The sequence below is a fragment of the Phyllosticta capitalensis genome (assembly GCF_038381095.1).
Source record: "Phyllosticta capitalensis strain CBS 128856 chromosome Unknown BKA78scaffold_1, whole genome shotgun sequence".
Taxonomy (NCBI): Eukaryota; Fungi; Ascomycota; class Dothideomycetes; order Botryosphaeriales; family Phyllostictaceae; genus Phyllosticta; species Phyllosticta capitalensis.
Window position 1 is genome coordinate 2,260,938 of NW_027117439.1, and position 18,301 is coordinate 2,279,238.

The 18,301-nt window shown below is 53.9% G+C and overlaps 9 protein-coding genes across 9 annotated transcripts; 4 read left to right on the forward strand and 5 right to left on the reverse strand.

Moving 5' to 3' along the window:
- Positions 1–52: 52 nt before the first annotated feature.
- On the reverse strand, positions 53–1,600 carry BKA78DRAFT_340039 (P-loop containing nucleoside triphosphate hydrolase protein; the record flags this gene model as incomplete). The annotated part of the gene is made up of 1 exon (XM_066890305.1): positions 53–1,600. The coding sequence occupies one exon, from the start codon at positions 1,598–1,600 to the stop codon at positions 53–55; it is 1,548 nt and encodes a 515-aa protein (XP_066749481.1).
- A 556-nt stretch (positions 1,601–2,156) lies between these two features.
- On the forward strand, positions 2,157–3,008 carry BKA78DRAFT_348814 (uncharacterized protein; the record flags this gene model as incomplete). The annotated part of the gene is made up of 1 exon (XM_066890695.1): positions 2,157–3,008. The coding sequence occupies one exon, from the start codon at positions 2,157–2,159 to the stop codon at positions 3,006–3,008; it is 852 nt and encodes a 283-aa protein (XP_066749482.1).
- A 910-nt stretch (positions 3,009–3,918) lies between these two features.
- On the forward strand, positions 3,919–5,204 carry BKA78DRAFT_276446 (uncharacterized protein; the record flags this gene model as incomplete). Its single annotated transcript, XM_066885567.1, has 2 exons — positions 3,919–4,260; positions 4,326–5,204. 2 exons carry the CDS (start codon positions 3,919–3,921, stop codon positions 5,076–5,078), a joined length of 1,095 nt encoding a protein of 364 aa, XP_066749483.1. The 3' UTR covers positions 5,079–5,204.
- A 115-nt stretch (positions 5,205–5,319) lies between these two features.
- On the reverse strand, positions 5,320–6,869 carry BKA78DRAFT_243986 (ferritin-like domain-containing protein; the record flags this gene model as incomplete). Its single annotated transcript, XM_066883991.1, has 2 exons — positions 5,320–6,068; positions 6,125–6,869. The coding sequence occupies 2 exons, from the start codon at positions 6,867–6,869 to the stop codon at positions 5,320–5,322; spliced, it is 1,494 nt and encodes a 497-aa protein (XP_066749484.1).
- Positions 6,870–8,639: 1,770 nt separating this feature from the next.
- Positions 8,640–9,461, reverse strand: BKA78DRAFT_234620 (NADP-dependent oxidoreductase domain-containing protein; the record flags this gene model as incomplete). The annotated part of the gene is made up of 1 exon (XM_066883827.1): positions 8,640–9,461. A coding segment is annotated over one exon (822 nt), but the record flags the coding sequence as incomplete, so codon positions are not given.
- Positions 9,462–10,070: 609 nt separating this feature from the next.
- BKA78DRAFT_340043 (uncharacterized protein) lies at positions 10,071–11,021 on the reverse strand (the record flags this gene model as incomplete). Its single annotated transcript, XM_066890306.1, has 1 exon — positions 10,071–11,021. Exon 1 carries the CDS (start codon positions 10,656–10,658, stop codon positions 10,071–10,073), a length of 588 nt encoding a protein of 195 aa, XP_066749486.1. The 5' UTR covers positions 10,659–11,021.
- Positions 11,022–11,346: 325 nt separating this feature from the next.
- BKA78DRAFT_302793 (uncharacterized protein) lies at positions 11,347–12,332 on the reverse strand. Its single transcript, XM_066887481.1, has one exon. It carries the CDS (start codon positions 12,238–12,240, stop codon positions 11,650–11,652), a length of 591 nt encoding a protein of 196 aa, XP_066749487.1. The 5' UTR covers positions 12,241–12,332; the 3' UTR covers positions 11,347–11,649.
- A 242-nt stretch (positions 12,333–12,574) lies between these two features.
- On the forward strand, positions 12,575–14,102 carry BKA78DRAFT_340045 (Alpha/Beta hydrolase protein). The gene is made up of 4 exons (XM_066890307.1): positions 12,575–12,783; positions 12,832–13,106; positions 13,162–13,566; positions 13,617–14,102. Exons 1-4 carry the CDS (start codon positions 12,642–12,644, stop codon positions 13,746–13,748), a joined length of 954 nt encoding a protein of 317 aa, XP_066749488.1. The 5' UTR covers positions 12,575–12,641; the 3' UTR covers positions 13,749–14,102.
- A 982-nt stretch (positions 14,103–15,084) lies between these two features.
- BKA78DRAFT_261012 (POT family-domain-containing protein) lies at positions 15,085–17,470 on the forward strand. Its single transcript, XM_066885422.1, has 5 exons — positions 15,085–15,251; positions 15,312–15,668; positions 15,717–16,016; positions 16,064–16,204; positions 16,251–17,470. The coding sequence occupies exons 1-5, from the start codon at positions 15,248–15,250 to the stop codon at positions 17,387–17,389; spliced, it is 1,941 nt and encodes a 646-aa protein (XP_066749489.1). The 5' UTR covers positions 15,085–15,247; the 3' UTR covers positions 17,390–17,470.
- The last annotated feature ends 831 nt before the right edge of the window (positions 17,471–18,301 follow it).

Consider the following 18,301-nt stretch of genomic DNA (forward strand, 5'->3'; position numbering starts at 1 on the left):
GTTGTCGGGAGATCTTTTTGTTGAAAAGGCTCATTGACAAACGCAGGTGTGACTAAAAGCCCCTGGGACTCCATTGAGAGCCGACAGAGTAGTAAACAGACTCCTCGCTCTCACTGTTCTCCATGTCAATATCCTCGGCTTGCACTGTCTCTGCTCTCATACTCTCGCAAATGTCTCTATCAAATGTCGCCCCTGGGAATATCTGGTAAGCACTGCGCAGCGCATCGAAAGGGGAGTTGCGATGTTCCAAGAGAAAGCATTGCAGCTCTGCCGGCGTGATTTCAATGTCAACCGGCATCTGCTGAACAAATTCATCCGCAAGCAGGTCAAGATTGTCGACAGCTTCTAGGCCTGTGATGATGTCGTTGTCGTAGGAACTGTATATGCGTTTGAACATGGATGCCGCAACAGCCTTGGAAACATGACCAAAGTAGAACGTCTTGTCGATGCGGCCTGGACGGATGAGAGCGCGGTCAAGCGTTTCTGGGTGGTTGGAAGTCATAATGATCAGACGGCCTTCCGCAGCGCCGGCACCATCAATGACGTTCAAGAGACCGCCTATAGTAAGTGATGGCCAATAATGGTCGTTGCGTTGCCTGGACATCCCGTGGAGCGCTACGGACATATTCTCGCGTTCGACGCCTGCACTGTCAATATCTTCCAGGAGCACAATGCATCTCTTTGGAAGATGCGAAAAGAGCTTTTCCAAGTTTTTGTCGTTGGCATTCTCAGATGCTAGAGAGATGGTGTATAGATCGAGGTTGAGCATGCTGGCAAGGGCGCCACAGATGGATGTCTTGCCACAGCCAGGAGGTCCGTAAAAGAGATAGCCGCGGCGCAGAGGAATTCCCCGGTTCACGTAGTAAGCCTCGGAGGCCGGATGAAAGTACGCTTTTGCGTCCTCGATTAGGTCGGCTTTGAGTCTCTCATCCATGTCAATTGAAGACATGTCTCGTCGTCGCACGAATGAGGGCAATCCGAAGTTCTGGAGGTTGTCGCTGGGTTTGAAGATCATGACTGCTTCGCTCATGACCTCGTCGGCGAAGTCCTCGCAAAACTTGACGAAGTCTTTCAGGGGCTGTGCGCTCTGGCCTGCACACGAGATTTCCAGAACTTCCTCAGGCGTGTCTTGCAAACCCTGTTTCATTTTGCGTTCCAGCCAAAACTTACGGTTTTCATGGTGGAAGCTCTGCTTGCCTCTGGGTCCAAAATCCGTCTTCTTATCATGGAAGGTCGTGAGTCTGTTATCCGTAACCTTGATGTTCCTTCCAATATTTGCTATGTTCATATTGGCCCAGGTGCTGACCTTCCGAAAGACCTGGAAATGCCGCTCGTCGATGGTGATTGAACTCGTGTAATTCTGTTCGAAAAATTTGAAAAACTCAGCCTGTAATGTTTTGACAGCTTTAACAAGGGTTGGAATCATCAGGAAGGCTTTGCCACTTGCGTAGAAAGCTTGCCACACATAAGGGTTGATGGTATCGAGCAGCGCCAGGAGTAATGGGTTGCCGACAAGCTGCGACACAATGCTGTATCCCTTGAGTCCTTTTAATATGGCCTCGAGGAAGGAACGTTGACTGAGTGAACGAGGGTTGCTCATTTTGGAAAAGTTCGACGCGCCACCAGGGCCGGTAAAAGATGAAATATGAAAAGAAGGAACGACGAGCGAAGTGGAAGAAATGAGGCCCTCAATGTGGTAGATACCTTGTACTTGTACCACAGCTATCGTTCTCCATGCTTTGTGGTAATTGAAAGAAATCGAGCGACTGTGGCTGCTGTCAACCTCTAAACATAGCGATTGATGCAAAGATTCTTTGTCCTCTTGGCTTTGTGTATGCTTTGCAAATTGTCATCTTCAAGACGAACGGCAAATCAGCAACTTGCGAAAGTTCAGTCGTCACGTAGCAGATGATGTTGACTGGTCCTTTGTGGTTCATGTGCAAGAGTTGAAGTCGGGCAAAATGGAAAGAGCGAGCCGTTGTGATTAGTAACGTTATCGTCCCGCCGAACACCGGAGTGGTGCCTTCCTCGAGTCCGTGCTATGAAAGAAAGTCGAAATGTTTCGTTTCCAGAGCCAATTCCCTCTCACGCTTCGCCGTGGAAGCACACTGTCTCTCAGTTCAACTCGTGGTGGCTCCAAAGCTACGTACCTCAGCATGTCGACCGTTGCTGCAGCCGCAATCTTGCCCGGCTTCAAGCCCCTCAACCACAAGACGTATCTCTACACGCCGCCTGAGCTTGAGGCCCAAGCATCGCGAAGATCAAAGGACCCGAAGCTTATTTTGCTGGCGACATGGATGGATGCCCATCTCAAGCATGTCAGCAAATATGTTCTGTACTACCGAGAGCTGTACCCCAGCTCACCGATTCTGCTCCTGACGTCGTCGACCTCGGACTTTTTCTTCAACACCAAGGCACGCCAAAAGAAGGAATTGGCTCCCGCACTGGCCGCCGTCCACAACTTCATCCCGAAGCCTGATTCCGAAGGCCTTTTTGTGCACGCCATGTCGAACGGAGGCAGCGGCAATCTGGCTGTGCTTGCGGAGCAGTACCAATTCATCTCGGAAAACCCACTGCCGGCACAAGCCATGGTTCTCGACTCGCTGCCCGGCCATTCGAGGTTGTTGCCCGGACTGACGGCCATGAGCATGAATCTGCCAAAGCCATTCTACGTGCGATGGCCGATGCAATTCATGCTGGGAATGCTTCTCATCTTCTTTTACCACATCCCGCCAACGTTTGGGTTCCCGACTATGGCTACTCTCTTGAGGCACCATCTCAACTCCCCCGAGCTTTTTCGGAAGGAAGCACCGAGATGGTACGTATACAGCGATGGCGATACCATCATCCCGGCGAGCGATGTCGAAGAGCATGCCGAGGAAGCGAAAAAGCTGGGCATGGTGGTGAGGAAGGAGAACTTCGGACAGAGCCCGCACGTTGGCCACATGAGGAAGGATCCAGACCGCTACTGGACCATTGTTTGTAGAGCTTGGGAAGAAAGAGTTTGAGGGGACCGAAGCATTGGATACCCCGGTCCAGAAATATGCATGTTCCAACCACCTAGAGAGCTGTTTCCCAAATTATCATCGACGACAAGTGCAACTGCAGTAGATCTCTAACTCCAGACTCATGATAGCTGGCTTTCGGAACAGAAAACGAAGACAATGATCACGTGTGAAAGAGAATAATTCGGGCCAAAGATTATTGGCACCTCCAGATGGTGTGCGGATGGCTGACAGGGGTCCATCAACCTAATCCCGAAATGACGTAGGCGATCTAGACCCTGACCCCGCAACCCCGCGTTGGGATATGGATTTGGACATTTCAACCATCGGCACCTGTTTTCCATGACATTAAAACTCCCTGGATCCACCCAGTCGTCCAGCTCTCCGAATTCCGTTTACTCAACATCAGTGGAAAGTCAAGCTGTCCACGAGCACCTCGCTTTGCAGAACTCCGCGCACAACAAACCGCAAAAGATGGAGACGACCATGAGTTGAACCAATCGAAGACGACAGTCAACGTCGTTGAGAACCACAAAACTGCCCTCTACAGTATGCCGTGGAGCCAAAAGACCCATCTCTCGCGAAAATGAGGCAAGTTTGGCACGACAATGGCTATGGATTTGGCCTTCCGAGAAACGCGGCGCCATGAAGAGAAATTATTCCCCGAAGATGATGCCAACTAGCGCTATGGTTGAGCATGGCAGCAATGAGGGGTATGGCCTGGCAGAAGAGCGAAGGAGTATAAAGAGACGGATTTCTCTGGCTTATACGCTACATATCAGCTCAATTTTCCACCTGGTTCTCGGACAATACCTCAAGGGACCGCTTTTTTACGACTCTCCGAATTCGTGTTCCGTCACATCACAACAAAATGCCTCAAGTCAAGCCCCAGAGCATGGATGCTCTCAGCAGCATGCCGGCCAAGTTCCCGGCACCACAAATCAACATTGGTGTCGTCGGTCTCGGACGCATGGGAAAGAGGCACTGCAAGACGCTCATCTACCGGGCGCCGCGAGCAAAGCTGACAGCCGTCTGCACGCCCGCACCCGCTGAGCTGGCGTGGGCACGCAAGTTTTTCGGACCCGAGAGCGGCGTCGAAGTGTTCGACTCGTATGAAAAGATGCTCGAGCAGCCGGGCCTGCAAGCCGTATGGGTGTCGACTTCGACCGACCTTCACGCTCGTATCACGACGGCCGCCATACACAAGAACCTGCACGTCCTGTGCGAAAAGCCGCTGTCCTATGATATGGAAGAGGTACGTAGCTCAAAACCCTGACCCAAAGACATGCCTCAACTCACGCGCAAAGTGATTACATACAGGCGCGCGCCGTCGTGGCCCTCGCAAAGCAACACCCACACCTCAAGATCATGGCAGGCTACTCCCGCCGCTTCGACGCTTCCTACCGCTCCGCAAAGGCGCAAATCGACGCCGGCACAATCGGACGCCCCTTCATCGTGCGCAGCCAGACGGGTGACCTGCGCGACGACAGCGGCTTCTTCGAGGCCTATGCGCAAAAGAACGGCGCCATCTTCGTCGACTGCACCATCCACGACATCGACCTGTCGCTCTGGTATCTCGGCGAGGACGTGATCCCCAAGCGCGTCTTTGCCGTTGGCACCATCACGCATTATGAGGGGCTGAGCAAGGCAAACGACGTCGACAACGGCATTGCTGTTGTCGAATATTGGGACGGCAAGATGGCCTACTTCTACGCCAGTCGTACCCAGATGCATGGACACGACGTGGCCACCGAGGTCATTGGCGACAAGGGCAAGCTCTTCGTCAACACGCACCCTCGTGCCGACTTTACCCAGGTCGCAACCAGCGATGGCATTGCAAACGAGGTCCAGAGCGAGTACTGGGACCGCTTTGAGCACGCATTTGCGACCGAGGCGAACGAGTTCCTGGAGAGCGTTGCCGAAGACACGCCTGTTCCAGTATCGCTTGAGTTGGGTCTCAAGGGAATGGAGATTGGCTGGGCGCTGCAGAAGGCTTTGTGGGAGGGCCGCAGCGTTACCTTTGATCGCCAGGGCAGGCGCATCGAAGAAGGTGGCCAGGCCAATGGTGTCTGAGGAAACTGAGCAATGCGAAAGATGAAACTGTGAGGATTCTTCTTTCTCAACATGCTGAGTGGCCTCGCGGACATTCAAGATATTTTCTCCGTGATCGGAAATGCGCATCACAATGGTAAATGACAGTTGTTTGAGAATTTAAGTCGTATTACTCGTACATCCAGGTATCATGAACTAAAGTCCTACATCCTCCAGCCAATGCTTTTCCATATTTACAATCAATATCTCCCAAGCTACTAGCTTAGCCAGCAGTGTACAGGGCCAAAGCCTTGACATGGGGGTTAATCATGCTCAAGTTGAAAGGCGTAAGGTAAAGGTCCGAGTCGGTCAGCGCGAGGAAGACCGTTTCATTGACCGCGCCCTCGCCCTGGTACACGACATCAGGGGGCTGGTACGTGAAACCACTGTTCTGACCAGTGACCTCGAGCGGGGTGTAAGTGAGGTTGAGCTGGCTGACCCACGCGACGAACTTGGGGTCGCCGGCCGTCGTCGAAGTGACGTAGCTGTTGTTGGGGCCGACGGCCTGGCCGGGCTCATCCCACATGAGGCGAACCTGGCGGCCGGGGAAAGACAGGGGCTCGCTACGGTTGCGCATGACGGCGGGTCCGCAGTTGTAGCCAGTCACGTTAAGGTTGACGCAGGATTCCTCCGACGGGATGCGCGAGTCGGCCGGGTCGGCGGTGCGGTTGCCAACGACCTCAAAGTCCTTGGTGTCGTTGGCCGACACGCGGTTGGGGTTAGGGTTGTTGACGACGTGCAGCGCGGGGAAGTTTTGCCAGGCCAAGCGCGTCGTGCCTTCGGGGCAGGACGAGATGTACGGTGCGAGGTAGGTCCAGGCCCACGACTGAGGAATGCCAGTCTCGAACCAGACAGGCTGCGGGTGCAGGCCGAGCATCTGGCGGAAGGACATTTCCTGGCGCGCCTCGGTCGAGATGGACTGTGCCAGCAGCTGGCCGACTTCGCGTGAATCGAGGTGGTTGATGAAACCCCCTGATTTGCTGGTTAGTCTCGTTCCACTGTAATTGAGGTCGGATCTTGTTACTTACACACTCCGCTCTCACCCCAGCGGGTAAGCTTCGCGTTGAAGTCGATGAACTCGCGGACCGTGGTAAAGGGGTAGTTGTAAGTGCACTGAGGAGCAGCAGCCTCTCCAAGCATGTTGGTCAAAAGCGTCGCGTGGCCGGTCTCCTGGTCCGCCATGAAGCGGATCAGCTCGCGGTGCTCAGCCGTAAGACCAGCGGCAAGGAAGTCCTCGTCAGAAAAGGTCGCGAGACCATTGTTGAAGAGGTCCAGCTCGATCCACTCCTGATAAAGGCCGAGAAGGATGGAGTGGAAGTCAAAGTCCGAGTTGACCATGTAGCGCGGCTCAGTGCCGTTGGTGCCAAGTCCACCTGCAGGAGTGTAGGGTGCAGGCTCGGCCTCGGTCAGTTCGCCGTCCTTGTTGTAGTAGGTGGCAGTAGGGTTGGGAGGGAGAGCCGAAACGGTAGAGGCCTCGGTCGAAGACGCCTGAACAGCGCCAGTGGTCGTTGGAGTGCCAGAATAGGGGCCATGGCTGGTGTGGCCCGTTACAACACTGCTGACCCTTGGGGGCTCAGTCGAAGGAGTCGTGAACGTGGCAGAAATCTGAGAGTCGAGACCAAACGATGTGGCCAGTTGGGTAACGGGTGCTGGTGTCTCGGTGGCGTATGGCGCATCCGCATCTGTGTAACCTGGGACATCAGGAACGGGAGCAGGAGCAGCTGCGGCCAAAGAGGCCAGGGCAGCGCCGGTCAAGAGACTTCTCGAGAACATGTTGGAGGCTGGAGTAGGAGACTCGAGAGGCTTAATTCCCAGAAGAAGGCCAAGAACTGGCCGTGGTCTTATAGCTACACCATTGCAGGCCTCGAGATGGGCGTGCGCCGACGACAACGGCTGGAGTGCAAAATGACATATTGGTCAGCGCGTGGTCCGATGGCAATGTTTGCTGAAGCTATGGGAAAGCACGTTGCTGTGACTTCATGACCACCTGGAAGAGGAACGGTTGAACGTGCCGGACGCCCACACTGGGCAAAAGCTGGCCTGGATGACATTGACTGGCAGGGATCATGGGCAGCCACTAATTGAACAGCCAATGGGTGAAATGTACGTCGTCGCGTTGTGTGCGTGCGCATCTATGACACCAAGACCAGGACAGTAGTAGGCCTGATGAGAGATGTACAGCAGGGTATTGGACCGAAGTCGGTCGATTTGTGATCAGCATTTGTTGGAGTTGTAGAAAGGCCGTTTTCCAGGTGACGTGAGTGTGGATTTGTGTGTTCCATGGCCCTTGTCGCTGCATGGAAAAGGCTGATTAACCGCTAAAGTCCAGACGCCGGGAAGCATCTTCGGGGCGATATCGCAGGTAAGATGGCACAGAAGATCAGATTGAGGTAGAGTGAAGCGGAGTCGATGGAGTCGATGGAGGTTGGCCAGGAGCCGCATCGAAAGGCCCAAGCTTTCGAGCCGAGCGGCTCTCCCGCAGCCAAGAGTGACGTCCTTTCAACGCCATCTCCCCGTCACTCTCCCGGATTTTTGCGCGACACCGTGGTGGCCAAAAAAGTCGTGATTTCGGTGGCTTTTGCCCATGCAAATTCTTGCACTCTTGTCTCTGCTTTGTCCGAGTCGTTTCGAATCAGCCTTGATCACTGCGCCCACATGGCCGGTCGTCTGGGGGTGGCAAGATCTTCACCCATTGCCCATCCCGGACTGCTGGCGACTTCTTCTCCGCTGCTTCTCCGCTGGTGCACATCTTTCACCACCACGAGCTCACGTTGACGCGTCAGGCCGGCAGATGGGTCTCCGTCGTGGCCAATGAGTCCATCTAATCTAGCGCATCGATCGACCGCCTCCAGGTGGTTCCTTGGTACAGGTCTCAGTCACAGCGCCGATAGATCCGAGATCTTCGTCAGGTACAAACAAAATGGACCTATTGATCGTCCATCCCAAGCTGACTGACGCATCAAGTTCTAGGTCTTTGGGTATTTGGACTGCTTACTACCAGCCGCTGGCCAGATTTGGGCAGCGGTTTGATTCCCAAAAGCCTCGACCTGTGTAGTTCCTGGGTGTTTACCTGATCAAAATTGTCAGACCGACCAGCAGCTATTGTTCAGATGTCTTGTCAGGAGAGCCTGCAATCTAGAAGTGCGTGACCTGCCCCTTGCATCCTCAAGCAACAGTTGAACACAGTGGCAAAGATCCATTTTGTCAGCTTCTTTGGCTGAGACGTTCTTCAGGCACTTCTCCCTGTTCGACAAAGAGGAGACTCGTGATAGAGATGGCATTTGTCTAGGCCATGCCGATTCCTCATCAATCCCCAAGACTGTGGTCGATCCAATCCCCAAGAATTTCTCGGACCTTCCCAACGAGTTCGGCTTCCTCAGCGTGCAACAAGTCGTTTCCGTTTCTCAAATCGCCAACCTCGCCGCTCTTTACGTGACCATCCGACTGCTCAGTCAGACTGCGATTCGGGACTGTTGATGCAACCTTCCAATTGGCTTCGAGTTCGGCGATGCTTCCAGCCGCTACGACGACATTGACGCTGATCCCCGTCCTCGCCTTGACAGACATGGCAGTAGTAATGGCAAATGTCAGTGCCAGCTCGGCCAAGTTGGCTCCTCTCTGCTCGACAAAGTCCGACGCCTTCGCCGCAGCCTCCCGGAGGCCTTTGGGCGCGGGATGGAAATCTCCCAAGTCGCCGATTGGAACTCCGCCAGCTCGTAACAGTCCGATCGCAAGAGGGCTGGAGCAGAAGATGCAGTTGACGCCTGCGTCCTTCAGTTGCTTTAGCCAGTCGTTTTCCAGCAGCTTTGTGTTTTGTAACGTCAACTGGCCCCAGACCTGAACCGCGTCGAGTGAGCGGCCATAAGTTTCGCGCACTCTGCGTGCGACAGACACCAGACGCGGGATAGGATAACCGGAGATGCCAACAAAGCGCGCGCGGCCCTCATCTGCAAGCCGAAAAAGCTCGCCGACAGCGGCAACGGCCTCGTCCTCCGACACAAATTCTACATCGTGCGCAAACACGACATCCAAGTGCGGTGTGTGGAGTCTTTCAAGACTACGCTCGACCGACTTACGGATCCACGCCGGCGAGTAGTTGAACTCATTCGCCGCGATCCGTCCCGCTTTGCTGAAGAGAAGGTACGAAGAGCGCGGGTATTTTGTCGTTATGGCAGGCTGTGACAGGGCGTCGCCGAGGATGATTTCCGATGGTCCGTAGTAAGGCGACGTGTCAATGGCTCGCACACCGCGCTCAAAGGCCCGCTCGATTATAGTGCGCGCAGGCAGCGATGCCGGATCGGGGTGCAATTGGTTGCTGAAGCCCGCGCCACCGAGGACGACAGGAGGAACTATCGCGGAAAGCGGACCTGAAGAGAGCGACTGCGAAGAAGCGCCATGGGAACTGCCATTGGATGCTGACATGACGTCATCGAGTGGTGTTGAGGTTGCGTCGGCCATGTTTGCGATAACTTTGGTGGACTGGCCCTCTCGAGCTTGATTTTTTCTACCTCGCGTGCGGGCTGTTTTTTTTTTTTTTTCCATGACAACAGCTGTGCAGCTCCGTTGTTTGAACGGGCTCGCTCGCGTATAAGAATTGGGGCGGAGTCATGTGGCTAAAGAACCCGAACTGAACGTCTACCCCGCCGCCGCACGAATCATCCTTCGAGGTTGTGGCGTTATCTTGCGAGTGGGTCCTCAAGGTATCCGTGATCCGAAGGGAATGTCGTGCTCTCCTATTAGACCGAAAGACCGAGTTGGATATACACAAGTGTTGAAGCTGATGTCGTGAACAGCTCCACAACCTCAGCGAAACTCCTCGCAGCGCAATTTTTGCTTTTGTCTTGTTTCCCTTCGTTTTCTTTTCTTCGTCAGTTTCATTCTCGTTTTCTTTTCGATCCAAGTCGTTAGTGCCCCAAAAAAAAAAAAAAAATAACTGAACATCTCCGTCGCGTCCAGCCCTCCCGGGCTTCTCTCTTAGGACATGACATCAATCACTCTCGTGAAATGCCAATGCAAATCGCCGACAACCAACGGCGCTGCAATCCTCACACCTCTGACCAGCTTCGTTGTCAGATTTCCGCCAAAGTCGGTCGTCGCCTCCCTCAGCGCAACCAAGTCCGCGCGCACAAAGCGCCTCGCGCTCACGAACCCCAACATCGCGCCGGGGGCACTCGCCGCATCAAAAACCATGCGCCTACTCTCGATCGCACCAAGCGCCGCAAATGCCGCATCTTTGAGGTCCGCGATGGCATTGGCGATTGCGGCCGAGGCGGCGTCGTCGAGCTGTGGTGCGGAAGATGCGCGCAGATTCGACGTCTCCATTTGTGCTGTCAAGTCTTGCAGTGCGAAGCGGATGGACTGGATGCTTGAGGCCGGCGGTGCTGGCGTGATGCTGAGGGGTGTTACCTGCCGCGTCAAGGAGGCGAGGAGCGAAGAGACTTGGTAAATGTCGGATAGGATGGCGTCGGCGGCGCGCGAAGAGTCGTTTGCGATCGAGGCGCGTGGAGCCAGGGAGAGGAGGAGCGCGATTGGAAAAAGAACGGCGAGAAAGAAGACGCGCATTTTGATGCCGGTGATTCTGAGATCCTAGTGTCTGGCGTTGGAGATGGGTGGTATTCGACTGGCTGTCGCTCGCTGCAATCCAAAGACCAGGGAGAGATATGAGAAGTCGAGCTGACCAAGAGAGTCAGATTTTCAAGTCTCAGCTGCCTTCAAGCAGTTACTTGCTCAACAAGGAAGCTACTCGAAGAAACTTCACCAAAAGTGGCAGCAACTGCTAAACAGAGAAGCGGAGATGTGGGTGTTGACAAACTCGACAAAATGCTGGTTGTGCTGGATCAGCGTGTCGGTAGCATCGAGAGAGGATGCAGAAAGTGCCTCAAGGACATCGCTGTCGTACGTACGTTCGCCCAGACATGCACATGCAGCGAGAGGGTTTTCCGTCCCGCATGTGGTGTAGGTGAGCCGGGATAGGTGACCCATGTATCCCGATCCCGCACCTGGCTTGACGCAGGGTTGCGGCGGGAACTAGGTTGGCAGGTTCCTCGGGTCGCTTTGTGAGGTGCGCCGAATTTTGCGGTTCTTTGCGCGGGAGTGCTCTATTTTCGTGTTCAACATTGCCGAGCTACTGCTGTGTTGGAGAGAAATGTAGTAACAAGTCGCACGCCAGAAATGAGTACATGGTGACGCAAGAAAAGTAGGCGAAATCAGGCAGCCGTTCGTCTTCTACCATTCCTCTCATGTGAAGGAAGGGTCCTTTCCAGGTGCATGGTTCTTGGTGGATCCATGGATGGCTTCGAGACGGGAGCAGTCGGCCGGGCCCATGCCTCGGTCGTTTGGTTCTCCTGTCAACCAACATGACGCAGCGCGGGGTATTCACATTTGCTCCCTTCCCTTCCTTTGGGAGCAGTCTCTAGTCCTGCTGTATCTGCTGGAAATTTGTACAAGAAGTGGGCAGTCACATAGAAGGCTTGAGGATGCGAATCGAAAGGGTGCTCGGGTTACGTACGAAGCGCTCTATCGACTTGACCGTCGTGTTTGGTGTGTCAAATTTTCATACGTCCGTACGCCTCAATGACTCCAATCCCTCTCCTTCTTCGCCTCCAAATGCTTTCAATGCTTCTGCGAAGTACCCGTCAATCATCTTGATCAACGTAGGCGCAAGAAGACGCTCCGCGCGTCCCAGCTTCGGAATCAACTCTTTCCCAAAGACGGCTGTATCATGCCTCAGCTGGAGCAGAGTAGCCTGGACAATTGGGCCCAATTCGCCAAACGCGTCGGCTTTTGCTGCCGTCGTCTTGAGACTTTTGCGCACCGCAACCTGCAGCGAGAGCATCCTGAGGGCGACCTGTAGACTCTGCGGCGGCGAGAAGGACGGCGCGGGGAAGGCGAACAAAAGCTCTGATGTGGTTTTGAGATGCTTGTGTAGTTTGACGGCGGTGCTGTGGACTTGGAGTGCGGGCGCAACGCCGAGTGGCCCTGAGATCACATAGCCCGTGTTGTGCGTGAGAGCGGCCGTTCCCGTGTGGATGTTGTTGACACCTTTTAGAATACGCGTAAAGGAAATGGTTGGTGATTTAGTGTCGGCGGCGACGTGAGGGACAAAGATTGTTAGGATGGAGATGAACAGCACTGGAAGTCGCATCGTGGTGGTTCTTGTATCGCGCAAAGTGGAAAGGGAGGCGTGGGTCTCTGGTACACCAGACAAAAGTTTCGAGCACGTATTTGAAGGACCCTCGATGATCGCAAAAATTGAGAACACCCGGGTCGCCGATTTGGCTTCTTGGAAGCGTCATAAGCCTCGGCTCAGAGCAAGCAGATGAAAAGCGTGCCTGAGACTGGCAGGCGCCGGACTAGAACCTGGACTGGCGGAACGGGAAGGGTCGCGTCGTGTCAACCTTGATCCCATTTGACCGCATGAACCCCGCGTCTAGCTGCTGTCAGGAATTCCAAAGGCAGCAGCAGAAACTGTTGTAGTCGTTTTGGGAACTTCGGTCTCATTCCAAAGAATCTGCTGCAGACTCTGACGGTCAACTCGCCACAAACATGGCCATGCTCAACTCCCCACAACAGCCCATTGTTGGCGTCTCGTCGTCTCCAAATTTTGGGGCGCAAAACTTCTTCTATGGCTTGAATGCTTCAGATACACATCCGTTCCGAGGCGCAAGGTCTGCGGCGCAGATACCTGGTAAGCTCACCATTTTGTCGTTGTCGCCATTGCTGACCTAGATCGCAGTAACGCCTAATGTGTATGACAAAATTTTGCAGTACAATCAGTTCTCTGCTGCGGCTTATGCGGTGGACTGCGAGACCCCTCCATTTGGCTCGAGGATACTCAAGTACTTTGATGATCCGCAAACAGATACGCAAGCGTACTTGTATCGATGGCCGAGTGCAAACGAGGTCATTTTGGCTTTCCGGGGGACTGAGAGCGTCAGAGATCTTGACACAGACATCTCATGGCAGCTGGTGCCCTTGAATGCTCCGGGAACCGATTGTTCCACTTGCAAGGTAATGTCGTGCAAAGGCAGTGTAGAAGCCATTGGCTCACAAGGTCGTCAAACAGGTCCACAAAGGCTTTTCAGAAGCCTACGCCTCGGTAGCCGAAGAGATTGTACAGACTCTGCATAACGAGGAATACTGTAATCCATCGGCTTCTCTCATCGTGACTGGCCACTCGCTGGGTGGAGCGATAGCCTCCATCGCATCGGTTTCGTTAAAAGGCCTTGGTCTGGATCCGACAGTATACACATACGGAGAGCCGCGCAATGGCAATCCAGCCTTTGCGCACTACGCTGATGCCATGATCTCACCTGAGCGCCACTTTCGCGTGACGCATGCCAACGACGGCGTTCCTCAGATTCCGCCCAAGATGCTAGGATACCAACATCATGGCATCGAATACTGGCAAAGCCATGACAGAACAAATGGTCCCGAGACGACCTTCCGGTGTGAGGGTGTTGATCCGGAGGTATGTTGTCCTGGGTGAGAATGGATGGGTCGGACTGACGACGCGATTAGCATTGCAATGCGCAGGCAGATCCCGGGCCCGCTCCCATCAACAGCGCGCATTTGTGGTACAGCGATTCTTTGATTGCGAATATTCTGAATATTGCTGCTTGTGGCGCGAGGTACCCAGTCAAAAGGCAATGAAATGTTCTTCGCGCTCCGGGTACTTTCAAGGCAGTCGTGGGCTAGCTTGCAGAATGTAGAGTTCGTCTTCTCTGTGGGTGGCTTCGATTGGCGCAGTCATCCTGATCGCAGAAGCAGTGATGGAAAAGGTCAACGACGAGGAGCGACATGTCGTACCCATGTCGCAACGATTTCCCGATAGGAGGATAATCCACAGACAGATCCTGTTGTCTCGTAGGAGGTTGAGACTTTCCGGAGTTTCGGCAGATCCAATGATAGCTTTATTCTTGTTCCATTTTGCGGGAGTAAGTTCAAAAACTTCTATTCCTCTCATGAAAGCATTGCGACGAATCGAAGTTCCGAGAAAGTTGGTTGCGTGGAGGTGGAGTGGAAGGAGCTCGTATCTGCGGGAACAGCCAGCCGCGGGTCGTCGAAGATTCCTTGAGTCAGCCACTCAGCAGCCTCACCCGCCTTCCTTGCATCAACGTCGACACAACACCAAACGTCCATGTATCCTGACATGTGTAGTATCCGCCCGACAGAAGCTCTCGATCTTTGCTGCGCGAAGTCTAGATTGAAATGACCTGTCTACCGTGGCATCCTGAGCCCTTGAGCGGCAACCATTTCCTTTTCCGCTTGCTATCGCTGGCTTCATCAGGCTACCTTTCCTATCTCTGGACATTCACCTTTGCGTTGATTCGCCCGCAGTCAAAGTATCAAGGGCAGCTGCCGATCGACTTATGGAACCCAACTGTCGGACTTTCCGAGTCCCTCGGCAGCTACCGTTTGCTTGCACCACGCAATGCCTCGAAAAGCTTCCAAACCACAACTCTTGAGCTTGGCAGCCCCAGGATGAATGAGAAATATTCTGTCATACTATTGCAAGATCTCGAAAGAGCCGCACTTTGTTCCTCTTGTCCGCACTTTAACAGCGTTGGCGAAACAAAATAGCGTTATCACGCCATTCGATTTCTGGCGACACCTGCCGAATCCGATGTAGAGCGCCGCGAAGCATGACGGACTTTGAATCGCGGCCCTTAGCGCCATCAACTCTTTGCCATGGACAGAGGTAAAGGTTACAGCAAGACGTTGTTCTCCGATCCGGCTAAAACAACACTGATTGCCTTTGGAAGAGCATCGTTATCGCAGATAGGGAGCGTGACGAAGACTCCCTGGTCGGTCTTCTCATTAAGATCGAGTCCCGATGTTCTCCACCGCCCGACTTGATCTCGCTTGCTAATCATCTGTTTAGGATGCGGCAAAGTATTCCAACGCCATGCGGGGAGTTGGCGCGGTCGACTCGACTATCGGCCGCGTCGTCCAGGGCTTGCATGGGGCCGCGTCGCGCCGCTGCTTCGACCAAGTGAGGAATTCGGTCCGTCGACTGGCAACTATCTCGAGGCCCAAAGTATCGTGATTAGGAAACATCTCGTTAGTATAAGTAGAGGATTGCCGTTTCAACCTAGAGAACGTGGCTAGTCGTTCCTCTGTAAGCTTCGACGTCGACATAGATCAGCAAGATGTGTAAGTCCGCCCACTCTTGATACACTGCTACAGTTGTCTCCAGTACTGACCAAGTCGCAGCGGGCGCCACGTCAGATTCGGTGACGGCAGACATTCTGTCTACCAAAGTACCCTCGGCTGTTGCGAAAGGATACACGGCGGAAACACTCGCAGGGATACACGACGACTCCAGCGAAAACGACAATCTTTCGGATAGGAAGTTCAATGGCAACGTCGACACCGTCTCCGTGCCTCCCAGCAGCCATGACGAGTTTCAACCTCCCACAGCCGAGGAATCGGTCAGCTTGAGGAAGATACCTGGCTCCATCCCCATGGTGTGTTGGCTGCTGTGCATCGTGGAGTTTGCGGAGCGGGCGTCCTTTTACGGAGCCAAGACGGTCTTTTCCAATTTCTTGGAATATCCATTACCCAAAGAAGGTCGGTCTAAGAGCCAACATTACTGAAGGCAATACTGACCCGCGCCAGGTAATGGCGCCGGCGCTATTAAAAAGGGGTCAGAACAGACTGCAGGTGCGCTGGACAAGGGTCTTCAGTTTGCAAACGCATTTGTCTTGCTGTTCAGCTTTCTCGCCTACGTCGTTCCCATTCTAGGGGCGTGGATGGCAGACGTAAAGTATGGGAGGTTTAAGACGATCGTGATTGGTGTTGTCATTTGCTTTGTTGCCCACATCATTATGGTGTTTGGTGCGCTTCCGAGCGTACTGCAGGCGTACAAGGGACTGGCACCTTTTATCGTCAGTTTGATAGTCCTTGCTCTGGGCGCAGGTAAGTCACTCATTGCTCCAACTACGACGCCCTCTAATTCCGAGCAGGAATCTTCAAACCAAATGTAGCACCCTTGATCCTAGACCAGTACACGGCTTCAAAGCCATACACCAAGGTACTCGGATCAGGGGAGAAGGTCATTGTGGATCCCGAAGCAACAGTTAACCAAATCATGTTGATCTTTTACGGTAGGAAAATATCAAGCTCAAGTAAAACAAATGCTAACCCTCTTAGCCCTTATCAACGTCGGCGCCTTCTTCGCCCTTGCAACAACGTATGCTGAAAAAGACGTCGGCTACTGGCTGGCCTATCTGCTACCTACAATCCTCTTCATGCTGCTGCCAGTATTGCTTGCATTCATGTACAAGCGGCTTGTAAAGGTGCCACCGAGCGGCTCTGAACTGGCCAAATTCGTCCGGGTCTGCAGCGTTGCCGTCAAGGAGAACGGATTCAAGTTTTGGACACAAGACTACTGGGCCGCGGCGAAGCCTTCCAAGCTGGCCGAAAAGGGCATCACGACATTCGGCGGCAAGCCGCTCGGCTTCAGCGACAAATTTGTAGACGATGTCTCGCGCATGCTGGACGCTTGCAAAATCTTCCTCTACTTCCCGATCTACAATCTCAACGACAACGGCATTGGCAGCGTGGCCAACAACCAGGGGTCGACGATGACGAGCAAGGGCGCACCCAACGACCTGCTCTCCAACTTCAACCCCATCACCATCATCGTCGCCGTGCCCATTCTCAACACGCTCGTCTACCCGCTGCTGCGGCGCTACAAGATCAACTTCGGCCCCGTCAAGCGCATCACGTTCGGCTTCACGCTCGCCTGCCTGTCCAGCGTCATCGGCGCCGTCGTCCAGTACCGCGTGTACGAGACCAACCCGTGCGGCTGGCACGCGACGTCGTGCGTGTCCGAGGGCCGCGTCTCGCCCATCCGCATCTGGTGGCAGGTGCCCATGTACTCGCTGGGCGCGCTGAGCGAGTGCTTCTGCAACGTGACGGCCTACGAGCTGGCGTACGCGCGCAGCCCCCCGAGCATGCGCGGCTTGGTCATGTCCATGTTCCTCTTCACGACGGCCCTGTCGAGCGCCCTGGGCGAGATCCTGAGCCCCGTCATCAAAGACCCCTACCTCGTTTGGATCTGGACCGGCCCCGCCGTTGCGCTCTTTCTGCAGACGTGGATCTTTTGGTTCCGCTACAAGCACTTGGATAGCCAGGCGTTCATGACGACGGGTGAGGAAGAGGATGAGGCTTCTGAGTCGTACGACGCTGCTGCCGTTGGCGGTGATGGCGAGAAGAAAGCGGTCAAGGCGGAGAATGACAGGAGCGGGAGCGAGACGCCCGTCGAGGGCGCTGGCAGCAAGGTTTGATTGTATTGTGTTTAAGAACGCTTTGTTGGCTCAGGCGGAGCGAGTGGGAACGCAATGTAGTTAATGACGAGTAATATACCCTCTTTCCATTAATCTCTGCAGGCTGAGCACACTGGATAGTCATTGTCACGACCATGAATGTCCAGCATCCATATCCTCAAATGCAGCAGATGGACGGATGAGCTCTTTGATCGATGGCAAAAGTAGAAGCAAGCCACCTTGACTTGTTGATGATGCATCTTCAATAAACCAGATGGAGAATGATACACATGCCATGACAACGAGACTACTGACTGCTTCTCACCATAGGTCTTCACTGACTTGGATTACACGTATTTTCGATTCGTTGTACCATACATCTATTGACTACTACCACCACCTGGCCTACCCATCCATTGCTTGCAACTACCTCGAGCGACCCATCTCGACTTCACCCTCATCGCACTGTCTGCCTACTACCTTGTCTGCTCTGCGCTGCCCCCATTTTCTGGTTTCTATACTCCACCATCAAACTCAACCCGACACAGCGTTGTCCAGCTCCGCGCAACGAGTTGGATAGTCGCTCCACAAAAGCCGAAATATCTCACCACCGGCAACAATAACCGCAACTGCAGCAATAGTAACAAGACACGCAACACGCACACGTCAGCTCGATCCCAAACCAATGCATAAATGTAGCCACAGACGAGAAGAGAAGAGAGAGAGGGAGAAAAGGGAAAAAGAAAAAGCTGTCGAGACCAAAAAAGGGAAAAAAGGAGAAAAGGCCGCCCTGTCTGCCTTCCTATCCATCAGTCAAACAGACAAATCGACAGACCACTCCTTGCGTCATCTATCCGAGCATTCCAGCACACAGTCCACAGCGCTCCACCTTAGCCATGTCGTTTGTCTGTCGTGACGACGCCGCCGACGACG